We start from the raw sequence: 14,277 nt of genomic DNA, 5'->3' as shown, positions 1-14,277 counted from the left end.
AGTAAAATGCTTTATAATTTAATTTTTTTCAGAAGTATTCTACAAGGGGGAAGCTGAACATTCAGAAAGAGATACACGTAATGCCTTTTCAGATTCTGAAGACATAGATCACAGCTCCATGACTGCTAAAAGATATGCAAGTAGAATATCATCTACAAGCTCCTGGCCTGAATATTTCAAGCCTTCATTTACCCAAAAACTTATGTTTAAATATGTGTTAGAGGGCGAACCTGTTGTTTTTACATGTAGCTTAATTGCCTGTCCAACTCCAGAAATGACTTGGTTTCATAATAATCGGCCTATCCCAACAGGTCTACGTCGGGTTATAAAAACTGAGAGTGACGTACATCATCACTCTTCCAGATTAGAGGTAAAAAGGGTCCAAGACAGAGATTCTGGAAGTTATAGATTACTGGCAATCAATAGTGAAGGGTCTGCTGAATCAAGTGCATCATTGTTTGTTATCCAGAAAGGGCAAGATGAGAAGTACTTAGAATTTCTGAAAAAGGCAGAACAGACACGTGAAAACCTGGAGGCTCTAGTTGAAAGGAGAGAAGATAGGATAAAGGTTGACCTGAGGTTTACTGGCTCCCCCTTTAACAAAAAACAAGATGTAGAACAAAGGGGAATGATGAGAACTATTCACTTTGATACAATAAGTCCTGGCAAGAAAAAGGATTATGTGTATGATGAAGAATATTTAGAAAGTACATCTGACATCAGAGGATGGCTTAGTGTAGGTGAAAGTTTCCTGGATGAGGAGACCAAAATGAAGTTGAAACGTTTACGGGAGGCTAGAAAAATGTTAATAGAGAAAAAGAAATTATCACTCCTAGATATGTCATCTGAAATAAGCTCAAGGACTTTGAGAAGTGAAGTTGATGACAAAGGTATTTCACTCTCTAGAGAGGAAATGAGAGGCATATCTTTGTCTGATCTAGCTGAAAACAAGGGTAAGATAGACAATTCAACTAAGGGTGTTATCCAAAGTCCATATGCTCTTCCTAGTCAAATAGATCAAAATGTAGAATCTAGAGAACCTCCCACAAGCTTTCAAGCTACTATTGATGAAGAAATTCTCCAGACTGAAATTAGACTGAGCCAAGAGACATTTCTAGAGGAAAATCTACCAAAAGACTATGTATCTGATAGTTCTCTGATAAATGAAAATATGCAAGCAAGGGGACAGTTTGAAGAAATTATAAATAGCACTGCAATTGAAGAGTCAGCTAAATATATCACAAATGTACGTAAGAACAAAGAAATATACGAGACTCCTGAAAAAGAGTCTCATGTTTTTATACCATGTGTCAGTGAGTCTTTGGACGCACTCGTAAATATTAAAGAAAGTGAAGAAATACAGAGAGAAAGACCATTACAGGGTGACTTGAAAGAATTGCAACACTCTGCTTCCACTAAAGTCGAAGAATTCAAAACTGAACAAGAGGAGCAAGCAAGATATTTGGAAAATTCCTTCCAAAAACATCCACACTGTTGCCCACCTTCATTTCTTCAGGATATTGAATCTCAAGTCGTTTATGAAGGTAACAGTTGTAAATTTGTATGTCACTTTCAAGGCTATCCTCAACCCATAGTGACGTGGTATAACAATGATGTACCAATCCCACGGAATCAAGGCTTTATCACACAAACTTTAGAAAACTATTCTACATTAACTTTTTCTTCTGTTCAGCCTCAAAATGAAGGTTGTGTTACCTGCGTGCTGTTTAACCAGTATGGAACAGTAAAAACAACTGGTGTCCTCAGAGTAATAGCAAAACAAAGGTATGATGTCCAAACACACAAAGTCCCAGTGTTCCATGGCTACACGGATGAGGAGGAAGAGCTGGCTTTGGTGTTTGACCATGGAAAGGGTCTCCATTCATCTTTGAGTCAAGAAGACCAAGCAAATCTCCATCTGTTAAAAACTAACCCATCAAGTTCTCCTTCTGCAGACCCAGAACTACTTTCCTTCCCTGTGGAAATTCAGATAACAGCAGCCACTCCAACCCCAGAACAGGATAAAGAGTCAAGAGAAATATTTGAGCTGGAACCTAAAGCAACACCTCAAGATCAAGCTACTCAGTCACCAAAACACAAATTCATATTCTCAAGTGATATTACTAATGAGCCACCAAAAATGATACAAGAAATGCCAAAGCATGCCAGGTGTGCAGAAGGGGATTCTATAATACTTGAATGTTTAATATCTGGTGAACCTCAGCCAGTTGTAACATGGTTTCAAAATGGAGTCCTTTTAAAGCAGAGCCACAGGTTCCAATATGAAGAGGTTAATTGTAGCCACAGATTATATATTAGTGATGCTAATTCTGAAGATTCTGGAATATATAAATGTGTTGCTGAAAACAGTTCAGGCACAGTTGAAAGTGTTTTAGATCTAACCATAGAACCTGTCACTTACAGGGAATATAGTCAGTTTGAAAATATTGGTGTAACTTATGAACAAAACCCCAAAGATCAACAAGAGCGAACTCAGAGAGAATCTGTAAGGGCAGAGTTTTATGATTATCCAGCTGGTCCTTTTATTCCCCAAGCAAATGTAAAAGAATATTCTGTAAGGGAATATTTTCAAAGCCTTGAGACAATTGAGCAGGTAGACCAGAAATATCAGGTACATGACATAACTTCTAGAGAAAGAGTCCCCAGATTTATGCAGGGTGCTTCTAGACCCACAAAAACCAATAAGCCTCTGAGGGCTGAACTCATACAATGTCAACACCAAAGGAAAGAGGAACATACAAACGAAAAATCAAAGCTACACCAAGCAGAAGGTCCTATTTATCCATTTGTTGATTATTTTGGTGAACTTAATATTACAAAAGAGGAAAGACAAAATTTTGGAAAACGTAGTGTATCAGAATGGGAAAATGTACAAGAATGTGCCCAAAGTGACTATTTCCTGAATCTCCACTCTGAGGGAACTTCTGACAAAATTCAAAATACAAAAGACTCATCTGTTCTTGTATATGAAGAACCCTTTGCTGAAGAGAGATACTGTCCCGGAAAAAAGGTTAAACACAGAATCATTGCATTTGAAAAGTTGCAACATGTAGAAAAAGGAGTTCTAGAAAAAAGACCTACCAAGAAATCATTCGTTAACCCTCTTCAAAGGAAGCTGGATGACACAGACCTTTCATTAAAGCAAAGAGAATCAGGATCAAGTAATCTAAGTGCAAATACACATCAGGCAGAGAAAATGTCTTCAAATACAGAGCTAGATTTATCTAACATTGTAATGAACTTAAAACTACTTTCCTCTCAAACCCACAAAGAATTTGAAGTACAAGAGAGGGAACAACAGAAAGAAATAGTTCCAATAGATCCTTCTGCATTTTCTGAAAGAGTTGAACATGAAGCACCTATTACATTTGACCTAAAGCAGTTTCACTCACAAATAGAAAATGCAGATGAATTCCAAGAATTAGATAGTGGCCAACCAGAAGAAACTGATTTTAAAATCCAACATCCTGCCTCAGAAATGACTGATACTGATTATATTGAATTTGATCTAAAACAAATACATTCTCTTAGAGGAGATCCAGACAAGGAGATCCAAGGGCAAGAAATTGGGCGACAGCAGGAAACATATTATGAAGAAGAAATTACTAGCCTTGAAACTTTACAACCTGCCCAGGAACAAAATACAGCAATTTTAAAAACTGATCATTCTCTTAAATCTGAATCAATCCATAGTGAAACACAAGCCTTATTCTCCTCTGATATAGGAGAAACTGATATTTCTGAGAAAAACAGTTCTCTAGAAAATGTAGATAGTAGTTTCATCTCACATTTGAGAAAAGCAGCAAGAGAAGAAAAGCTTTTAGAGGCTTGTGAAATGGTAGAAGAATTCTCTTTCAGACCTGAATTGGCATCATTCCCAAAGCAGGATGGCGAGACACTGGGATGTACAAGTGGAACTTTGGAAGACCAAAGTGGTGATGTTCAGGAAGAAGACACGCTCCACAGACCACTCTCTCTGAGTCAGTGCTTGCCTTTCTTGATGACTGGAGAACAACAGAATCCAAATGAACAAATAAGTGAAAAAATAGGTGCTTCAGGAGAAGAAACATGTTATGAAGAATTTCAAGTTCAAAATGAAACCACACAGAGAGAAAAGATAGAAACTTGTTTTTCTGAAACTCTTCCTAAACCTGAGGAGGTACATACAAGTGGAATAATGGAATCCAAGACCTCTCTAACACAGTATTTACTAGCTGCTGGAAAGCATGAGGTGCCTGAAACTAAAGACACCAAACAAAAGCCAGAGCTTGTCCAGAGCAATTTGGTCACTTTCATGGAGGTTGAAGAAGTAACTTTCAACACTGTGTATGAATATTACAACCAAAACCAGGAATCCCTAGCTCGTCCATATTCTCCAGAATCTGATATTTCAATTGATGTGGGAAGTACAACCAGTGAAGAAATTTCTGCGTTAGATCAGTTTTATACCCCACCATCATCTGTTGAACATTTTGAATCTCCGAAGTCTACTGATATGTATTTTAATCCTTCAGATACAACTAAGCAATCCTCAGCAAATTCAGGAGGTGAGACTGTTGAAAGATACTGTACACCTTCAGAGGAAGTTGCTGAAAGATATTCAACATCTTCTGATGGTGAAATAGCAGAAAGATACTCCACACCCCCAGGGGAGGCTCTAGAGAGATACTCCACACCCCCAGGGGAGGCTCTAGAGAGATACTCCACACCCCCAGGGGAGGCTCTAGAGAGATACTCCACACCCCCAGGGGAGGCTCTAGAGAGATACTCCACACCCCCAGGGGAGGCTCTAGAGAGATACTCCACACCGCCAGGGGAGGCTCTAGAGAGATATTCTACACCCCCAGGGGAAACTCTAGACAGATATTCTACACCTCCAGGAGAGACTCTTGAGAGATACTCCACACCTTCAGGGGAGGCCCTAGAGAGATTTTCTACAGCCCCAGGGGAGATGCCAAAGAGAGATTTTATTCCTACTAGAGGACCAAACCCCACCAGAAATGTAACAACATACCCATCAAAAATAGAAAGGGAGGACAGTACACAAAATGAGCATTTCCACACACCTACAGAAGACAAAAGTTCAGCTTATGAAATATGGCGTTCAGATTCATTTGGCACACCCAATGAAGCCATTGAACCAAAAGACAATGAAATGCCTCCATCTTTTATCGAACCTCTGACCAAAAGGAAGATATATGAAAACACAACATTAGGTTTCATTGTTGAAGTTGAGGGTCTTCCAACTCCTGGTGTAAAATGGTATCGAAATAAATCTTTGCTAGAACCACATGAAAGAATCAAAATGGAAAGGGTGGGTAATGTGTGTTCTTTGGAAATTACTAACATTCAAAAAGGAGAGGAAGGAGAGTACATGTGCCATGCTGTAAATATCATAGGGGAAGCAAAGAGCTTTGCAAAGGTAGACATCATACCCCAAGAAGAAAGAGCAGTCGCACTCCCTCCTCCAGTCACACATCAGCATGTCATGGAATTTGACTTGGAAAATACCACCTCATCAAGAACACCTTCTCCTCAAGAAATTGTCCTCGAAGTTGAATTAAGTGAAAAAGATGTTAAAGAATTTGAGAAGCAAGTAAAAATAGTCACAGTTCCTGAATTTACTCCTGATCATAAAAGCATGATTGTGAGTCTAGATGTTCTTCCATTAAATTTAGTAGACCCAAATGTGGAGGCAAAGGGGAAAGAAGACAGAGATTTAAAAATTGACTTAGAAGTATTTGAAATGCCTCCTCGCTTTGTAACACCTATTTGTGATTTTAAAATTCCAGAAAATTCAGATGCTATATTCAAATGTTCAGTCATAGGCATCCCCACGCCTACAGTTAAATGGTATAAAGAATATATGTGTATTGAGCCAGATGACATGAAATATGTCATTAGTGACGAGAAGGGAAGTCACACCCTGAAAATTCGAAATGTCTGTCCTTCTGACAGTGCAACGTACAGATGCAGAGCTGTGAATTGTGTAGGAGAGGCTATCTGCCGGGGCTTCCTCACCATGGGAGATTCAGAAGAATTTTCTATGATAACACAGAAGAGTAAAGTGACTTTAAGCAGTTTGAAGGAAGAATTAGTCTTAAGGAGCAAATATGCAGATAGCTTTTTTGAATTTCAGGTGGTGGAAGGGCCCCCCAGGTTTATCAAAGGTCTTTCTGACTGTCACGCACCATTAGGCACAGCAGCGTATTTCCAGTGTTTGGTTCGTGGCTCCCCAAGACCCACAGTTCATTGGTACAAAGATGGAAAGTTGGCCGAAGGAGCAAGGTTCAGTGCTGAGGAAAGTGGCATAGGATTCCACAACCTATTTATAACAAGTTTAGTAAAAAGTGATGAAGGAGAGTACAGATGTGTAGCTACAAACAACTCGGGAATGGCTGAGAGCTGTGCAACTCTCTCCTTAACTTAAAGGGCGATGCTTCAGGGCCTCACTGATTATTAGAATTTGAGTGTTTTCATATTTTTCAAAGTATATGGATCTAATAAATTTCTAAATATGTCTACTCTGAGTCGGTACTCTGAAGACCCCTGGGGAAGTTGTCTATGTGGAAAGCTCATCTTTGTAATACATGTAAATATGCTGTTTATCTAAACTGTGGAGTCATCACTTGTGCCAAGTAAGCTGTGTATCATCAAGCACAATTAAATATCTCCTTGGTTACCTAATTGTTTGTATTTCTACTTTATCTTAATTCCTCCTCTACAGAGTGTTTCAGCTGAATGCATTTTCTTTTAGCAAATAAGCTATGTATGCAAAGGTAGAATGTAATACTGAAGACCATGTCAGATGTCCACACAGATACATCGGTAAGAGAAAAATCTCTCTGGTTCCATTGTAAGTCATTTTTGGAATTGTAATAATTTTGCATTCAAACCAATGTTTTTTTACACAGACTTAGAGTAGGTAAAACAAACAACAAAAGCCAGCTATGCACAAATGTTAACTAACTTTATAATTTGTTTTATATTGCAACCTTAATATATTAACCTTCATCTCTTAAAAATATTTCCTTATTAATGTCCCTCTTCTCAAGTGATTTTTCACTAATTTGAAAGGACCAGTTGCAATCTTTTTGTGCACACAGTTCTTCTAGACATTTAAAGAATATGCAGATAGTCTTCATTTGCACACTTGGAAATATTTTATTTTCTCAATTTTTGAGATGAAATCAAAAGAATAGTACAGAATTGATTTAATATCAATCCTGGGGGGAAGAAATTACCATGTTTCATTTCCATATAGATTTTCAGCTGCATTCTGATTTCAGGATCTTTAAAATTAGAAACAATGTATGCACATGTAAATAACTGAATAAAAAATTAGTATGTATCCAAAAAATATTTTTAAAAATTAGAAAAATAAGATGAGACAGTTTTAGAATTAAGATAATATGGTAATTTGTGTTTCAGATTATAGCTAAATAACAAGAAAATATGCTGTCCTGTTATTTTACTAAATTTTGTATTTAAAACTAACTTGAAATTAATAAGCATTGAAATTTAAGATGTTTATATATATATTTGTGAAGTGAGTCTTTAATCTGGTTTTCCAAAATTAAAATTATAATAAATTCACAAACTTCTCAGCATTTTACCTATGAACCAATGTAGATCTTCTCATGTAAGATTTAATAAGCATGAAGAAATTCAGTTTTCTTATCTAAAATGAATGGCTGGAACAAAAGACCACAGAGGTGATATTCAATAATAAAGATTGAATATCCTTATTGAATATCCTTGACAAAATATTCTTTGTCATCCCAGTGGAAACAACTCTTCATATAAGTTAGAATAAATTTTAGTTTTGCAACAGATGAAGAGAGAAATAACACTAATGAAATTGTGACTCTAACCTCCTTCTGGTTCTAAATGTACTTCCCATTACCTAGTGGCTTTATTTGTCACCTGCACTATGCAACAGTTAAGTACCATGACTGAATTAATTTTAAATATCTGATTATGCTTATTATGTTTCTTTCACCTATTAACTTTTTACTACTGCAATAGGAATTCCCTAACAGCTGTCCAAATTAAGAGCAATCAGGAGACTATTCAGAAAATAGGCAGAGCAGTCAGGCTTCCCCTGCCTCCCACCGATGAAAATTTTTAAATTTACTTTTGTTGTATGAGCATAACTCACAAAGAGACAGATACACCATTGTGAAACAGTCATGTCTGTTTTAACCAGTAAGCACACAATATTTTTGATAATAATTAGATATGTGATATATATATATTACATTATAAATAACTGAAATAAAACTAATTCTATGGCTTGGGGATTTAAGGCTTTAAGCTACTTTTAGCCACATATGCATGTTAAAATTAATTAGGAATTCAGGTCATGACAAGCATGATAACCACACTTTACCCACATATTGCATAGCACAGGAACAGTTCAAAGCCTGTTTCTTGAAAAAAGAAGTGAAAGGAAGGAAAGGAGGGAAGGAGAGAGGAAAATGTTTTAATGTCTTATTGGATTTTCAAGGACTAAATGATATACTTTTATTCACATAAAAAAGAACTTCATAGGATTTTGCTCATTAGAATTCTGTTAGCCTCAACTGCAAATGCTGAATAACAATGACTTAAAAAATAAGCCTTGCCCACACTTGGATTACTTATTAATTGTTGTAGATAATTAAATGGAATTTTTATTTTCTAACTTAATACCACATAACTTAAAAGCCTGAAATATTTCCCTAATGCTGGATAAAGAATTCATTGTAATACACATAGTCAAATTTAGACATAATTTTTAGCTGCTACTGCTTCATGTACTTTTAACTATCCATGTTTCAGTACATTTAAATTTTACTAATGATCTTTTTATGGTTAGTACACCATGTTTTGAAGTAGGGAAAAACCTTTAAAAATATTTCAATATATCAGTGAGTCAGGGTATTTAAACTATATTCACACTCATTCCCTCTATAGATTTTTGGGGAGCTCCAAAAAAGGAAAGCTCATATGAGTGATAGATTATGTATAAAGTGAAGTGACTACCCTTAGTGTATGAAATTAATCAATTTTATGGCTTTCTAGTTGCAATAGTAAATAACCGAGTATATATTCTATGTGCTACAGACAAGTTTTACCAGCATATTTATAGCCAACAGACACAAGTCCTGTCTTCTAATGCTTCCACAGTAAAAGAGAAAGGAATTAAGGCACATGAATATTCCATGAAAAGCAAGTGAAGTAATAAAATAATAAAAATGCTTTTCAGTAAGGCAATAAATTACTAGTGACAGGGCTGTGATATGTATGTAACAGATACAATAAAATATCTAATTCCTTATCAAATTACAGTCTTTCATCCTGTCATCCATGATACTGTTTAAAGAATATCTACCATTCATGCTTTGTTTCTGTTCAATAATAGTGTACAGATTTCCTAACACAATAAACTACAATCAGATTTTTAATATTGGTGTCATTTTCTCTTATTTCCTATTCTTCTATTTTCTTAATTAATATTGTATTATAAAAACTTTGTCAAAGTCATGTAACAATTTTCACAGGCAAAGGAAGACCTGACTTTCTCATAATCACCGACAGTGTTTCCCAAGCAAATCTAAGTTGAACCTTTCCCATAGACCATTAATTTTAGTAATGGCATCAATTTAGAGACAACATCTAAAACATAGCTTGTTTTCAGTCTTTAACAATGAAGATCTTTTTTTTTTTTTCAAGAAAATCATACATGGCAATTCTGGATCTTTTTATTTGGTTTGAGTAATCCTGGATTCTTTTATCAGAAATAGCAATTTTTCAAACTTTAGAGCTAGAATTATATCAAGGAAAAATCATACGAATATCTTTCACATGTATAAACTCTAACAAATGAAGTGGATCAAAACTCGCATTTGTACAGTGCCTACAATTGTGTAATTTCTATAATCTAAAAATTTTTAGAAATGTGCTAAAACTAATCTCAAAGTAATCTAGCAATTCCAGCAAAAAACAGGTTGTCAATTGCTATCTCTTTGATTCATATCTTTTGTGAAACAAAATTTTATGGTAAAATAATAATCATTTTTCTCCATACAGAGATTTCTAGTTTTCTGTCTACCGAGGAAGAAGGACTTCACACCTATAGTTCTGACATTCAGTTATATAATATAAGTGAAACACTTGACCTTTTATCTGACCCTCAAGTTCATTCAAGTAAATTTGGTTCTAAAAAGGAAGGCAGCATCCCAATTTTCATCAAAGAAGTGTCAAATGCCGAAACAAACATTGGGGATGTTACCAAACTGTCTGTTACAGCTACTGGCATTCCCAAGCCTAAAATCCAGTGGTTTTTCAATGGGGTATTGTTAACCCCTTCTGCTGACTACAAATTTGTTTTTGATGGTGATAATCATAGTCTGATCATTCTGTTCACCAAATTTGAGGATGAGGGAGAGTACACATGTATGGCCAGTAATGAATATGGAAAGTCAGTATGCAGTGCCTATTTAAAAATAAATCCCAAAGGAGATGAACACGAAGAGACAGAAACAGAATCAACACTGGAGAAATTTCTGGAAAAGCTGGAAGGGTCCTGTCCCCCTTATTTTCTCAAGGAGTTAAAACCAGTCCACTGTGCTCCAGGGCTCCCTGCTGTCTTTGAGTACCTCGTGCGTGGAGAGCCTTTCCCCACTGTTTTGTGGTTCAAAGAAAACAGGCAACTTTGCACTAATGTTTATTATACCATCATTCATAATTCTGATGGTTCTGGGACATTCATTGTCAATGACCCTCAGAGAGAAGACAGTGGCCTCTACATCTGTAAAGCAGAGAATGTGTGGGGTCAGTCCACCTGTGCTGCAGAGCTGCTTGTTCTTCTGGAAGACACAGACATGACTGCTGCCCCCTGCAAAGCAGAGTCCACACCAGAGGCTCCTGGAGGTTTTCCAGAGATGTTGTTAAAGGACCATGCAGTTGAGAAATTGGAGTCAGAGCAGGAAGTTTCAGCTTTTGTAAAGGACACCATTTCAAAACCTGCTTTAATTATGGAAGAAAAACAGCAGCTTTCTTCTGAGCATGTTGTTAAAAGCAGTGAGCTGACCAGTAAAATTACTTCAGTGATTCAGCAATTGCAATCCTCCATCATGTTGGAGGAGGTCTCTCCCACTCCTGAGAGCACCAGTGAACTTCCTTCCACTGACAACACTATTCATGTACAGCCTATCAAGGAATCACCTCCCAATGTACAGTTACAGATTGTGCAGTCCCAGAAAACCCTCTCCAAAGAAGATACTTTAATATTTCCAGAGCCTGAAAACATCTTCCCAAGTGCCTTGTCCATAGAACAAATAAATTCAGTTAGAGTTGAGTCTCAGGCAACCCTATTAGCTGAACCTGAACGGAGTTATCCACATTCTTCAACAGAACCTCCAGCACATTTATATCCATCCTCTGTGACTGAAGAAATACTTTTGCTGAAAGAAAAGACAGTCTCTGAAGTAGACAAAGAGCAAAGAGCAACTCTTCAAAAGCAAGAGGCACAAAGTGCTCTCCTCCTGAGTCATAGCTTAGCTGAGGGACATGTGGATAGTTTTCAGGGTTCTGATATTGAGCTCTCTAGGGTAAATTATGAGCCCCAGATCCCTTCAGAACACACATGCACAGAAGAAGGCAAGATCCTGATGGAAAGTGTGGATCAGCTAAGAAGTGCAGAGCAAGATTTCGCAGTCAGGATTAAGGAAAGCAAGTCCTTACATTTCCCACTAGCACTTGAGGAAGAGCAGGTTCTGCTCAAGGAGGAGCATTCTGATGTCACAGCCATGCCCCCAAACCAAATCACTGAGTATAAAAAAGAGCCCAAGGCAATAAAAGGAGTACAAGAGGTCCAAAGAAGTGACCTTCTTTCTAAGGAAAGTTTGCTTCCTGGTATTCCAGAGGAGCAACGATTAAAGCTGAAAACTCAGGTCCGCAGGGCTTTGCAAGCCGCAGTGGCCAGTAAGCAGCCAAGTCTTCTCTTTGAGTGGTTAAGGAACATTGAAAATGTGGAGGTCAAGGCCATAAACCTCACCCAAGAGCCCAAACACATCCTGTGCACCTACCTTGTAACTTCAGCAAAGTCTCTAACAGAAGAATTAACCATCACTATTGAAGATATTGATCCTCAAATGGCTAACCTGAAAACTGAACTTCAGGATGCTTTGTGTTCTATCATATGTGAAGAAATAAACATTCTAACAGCTGAGGATCCTAGAATTCAGAAAGGAAGCTTGATAGGGGTACAGGAAGAAGTGGATTGTTTTTCAGAACCACAGAAGGTTGAAGCAATCACTGAACCAGAAGTCAAATCTCATTACCTTGTCTCCAAAGAAGAGGTCAGTTGGTTTAACGTGGAAAGTCAGGTCAAAGATGTCGGTACCACTACTACCACTGATGAGGTTGCTTCTGCTGCTGTCTCTGATGAAACACAAGATGAGACTGTAAAACCCTCTGAAGGCGGTATGGAGAAAGCTGGTATGGTAAAGACACAAGAAGCTGAGGAAAGCTTACTTGAAGAGCACCGTCCTGTTATACTTACACCCTTAGTGGACACCGTTTCTGAGGAAGGCGATGTTGTATACTTCACATCATACATAACGAATGCTAAGGACGTGAATTGGTATTTTGAAGGTAAACTGGTGCCTTCAGATAAAAAGTTCAAGTGTTTACAAGATCAAAATACATATACACTAGTAATCGACATGGTAAATGCAGAAGAACACCAAGGAGACTATGTCTGTGAGGCCTCAAATGACAGTGGGAAAACCACAACTTCGGCAAAGCTCACTGTAGGAAAAAGAGGTTGGAAATTAAGGATTGAGTGGCTCTAGTTCTAATACCCACTGAATTATGATTTAGGTTTCTTCACTCAATTTCCACTTATCTGCCACTTCCAGAATGCAAGTTATTTAGAGTAAGAATGAAATCACAGACATAATCATGGTTATTATATTTTCTCTTACTGCCTTGTTGGGTAGTACATTACCTTATCTACTACTTATGTTTTAAAACATACTTCCATATGTTTTATGATACAATAAATATGCTTTTAGTTACTTTATGTGAAAATACATTAATAATATGTATTAAAAAGCTATTAGTGAACACCTAGCCAACTCTGAAATCACCAGTCTCATCTCTAAATTCAAAATAACCATGATTAGTTGTCCATTTGAGGTTTTTATTTTCGATTTATTTTTTGCTATCGTTTCACTTCATCACTTTCCTCCCTATATCGTACTTTTTCACATTATTTTCCGTGTTCCTAGTAAGCATGGTACATTTAAATGGTATGTCATGCTGCTATGCATGTACACCCATAGCATCACATTTTAATAATTTTCTTCGCAATTCACTGCAAAATAATAATCGAATATTGTGAGAGCTGCTTATTGCCTTGCTTTGCCTTCAGTGATCTTCTTCATTTTCCAGTCACTTGTCGTGAACTGCTGTAATCCATCTTACCGATTTCAATTGTTTCACTTTCATTAACAGCAATAAAAGTTAGAAGAAAAAGAGAAATGCAGGATGCCTGATAAGGAGGCATGCTAATGGACTCTGCTTTCCTTCACAGCTGCCCCAGTGATCAAGAGGAGAATCGAGCCCCTGGAGGTAGCCCTGGGCCACCTCGCCAAATTCACCTGTGAGATACAAAGTGCTCCCAATGTCAGGTTCCAGTGGTTCAAAGCTGGCAGGGAAATTTATGAGAGTGACAAGTGTTCTATTCGATCTGCAAATTATGTGTCCAGCCTGGAAATCCTGAGAACCCAGGTTGTTGACTGTGGGGAGTACACCTGCAAAGCTTCCAATGAGTATGGCAGTGTCAGCTGTACAGCCACACTAACAGTGACAGGTAAATGCTACACAGTGACATATTCATTTTGTTGCTTATGTTGCTTTCCATATAGGTGTGGAAAATGTTACCCACTGGAGATACCAGCAACCACAATGGTAACATGGTGACCAGAGACTGCAGAAACTGTGGGGGACAAGACATCATTATTTATAATCAGATTTCTGTCAGCAGCCAAATTTAAAATAGCTTATTATTTGTGAGAACAATGTTAAATCATCAAATGAGCTTGGGTTGGCCTTCAATAGAAAACATTTGAGGATAGTCTGATGCTACTAAAAAATAAGTGGTATCTTAATGTATTGACTAATTTGAAACTAAATAACCGATTAGGAACAGAATTACAAACTGAAAAAAAAAAGCCTGCCTGTAAGACTAAAATTAAATCCTGA

General features: G+C 37.2%; 1 protein-coding gene across 3 annotated transcripts in view; it reads left to right on the top strand.

The window, feature by feature from the left end:
- The window catches only part of Ttn (titin), a 270,679-nt gene that overhangs the window by 55,917 nt on the left and 200,485 nt on the right, over window positions 1–14,277 (top strand). Inside the window, exons 46-47 of one of the 3 annotated variants that reach the window (XM_074071182.1) lie at window positions 10,096–12,834; window positions 13,607–13,885. In XM_074071182.1, coding sequence (XP_073927283.1) covers window positions 10,096–12,834; window positions 13,607–13,885 — 3,018 coding nt within the window. Of the gene's footprint in view, window positions 1–32; window positions 9,471–10,095; window positions 12,835–13,606; window positions 13,886–14,277 lie in introns of those variants that run through there. The other 2 variants (XM_074071183.1, XM_074071185.1) reach the window with 2 other exon arrangements.

This window comes from Castor canadensis, chromosome 4, assembly GCF_047511655.1.
Source record: "Castor canadensis chromosome 4, mCasCan1.hap1v2, whole genome shotgun sequence".
Lineage (NCBI taxonomy): Eukaryota > Metazoa > Chordata > Mammalia > Rodentia > Castoridae > Castor > Castor canadensis.
This window is presented reverse-complemented; position numbering and strand designations above follow the sequence as displayed.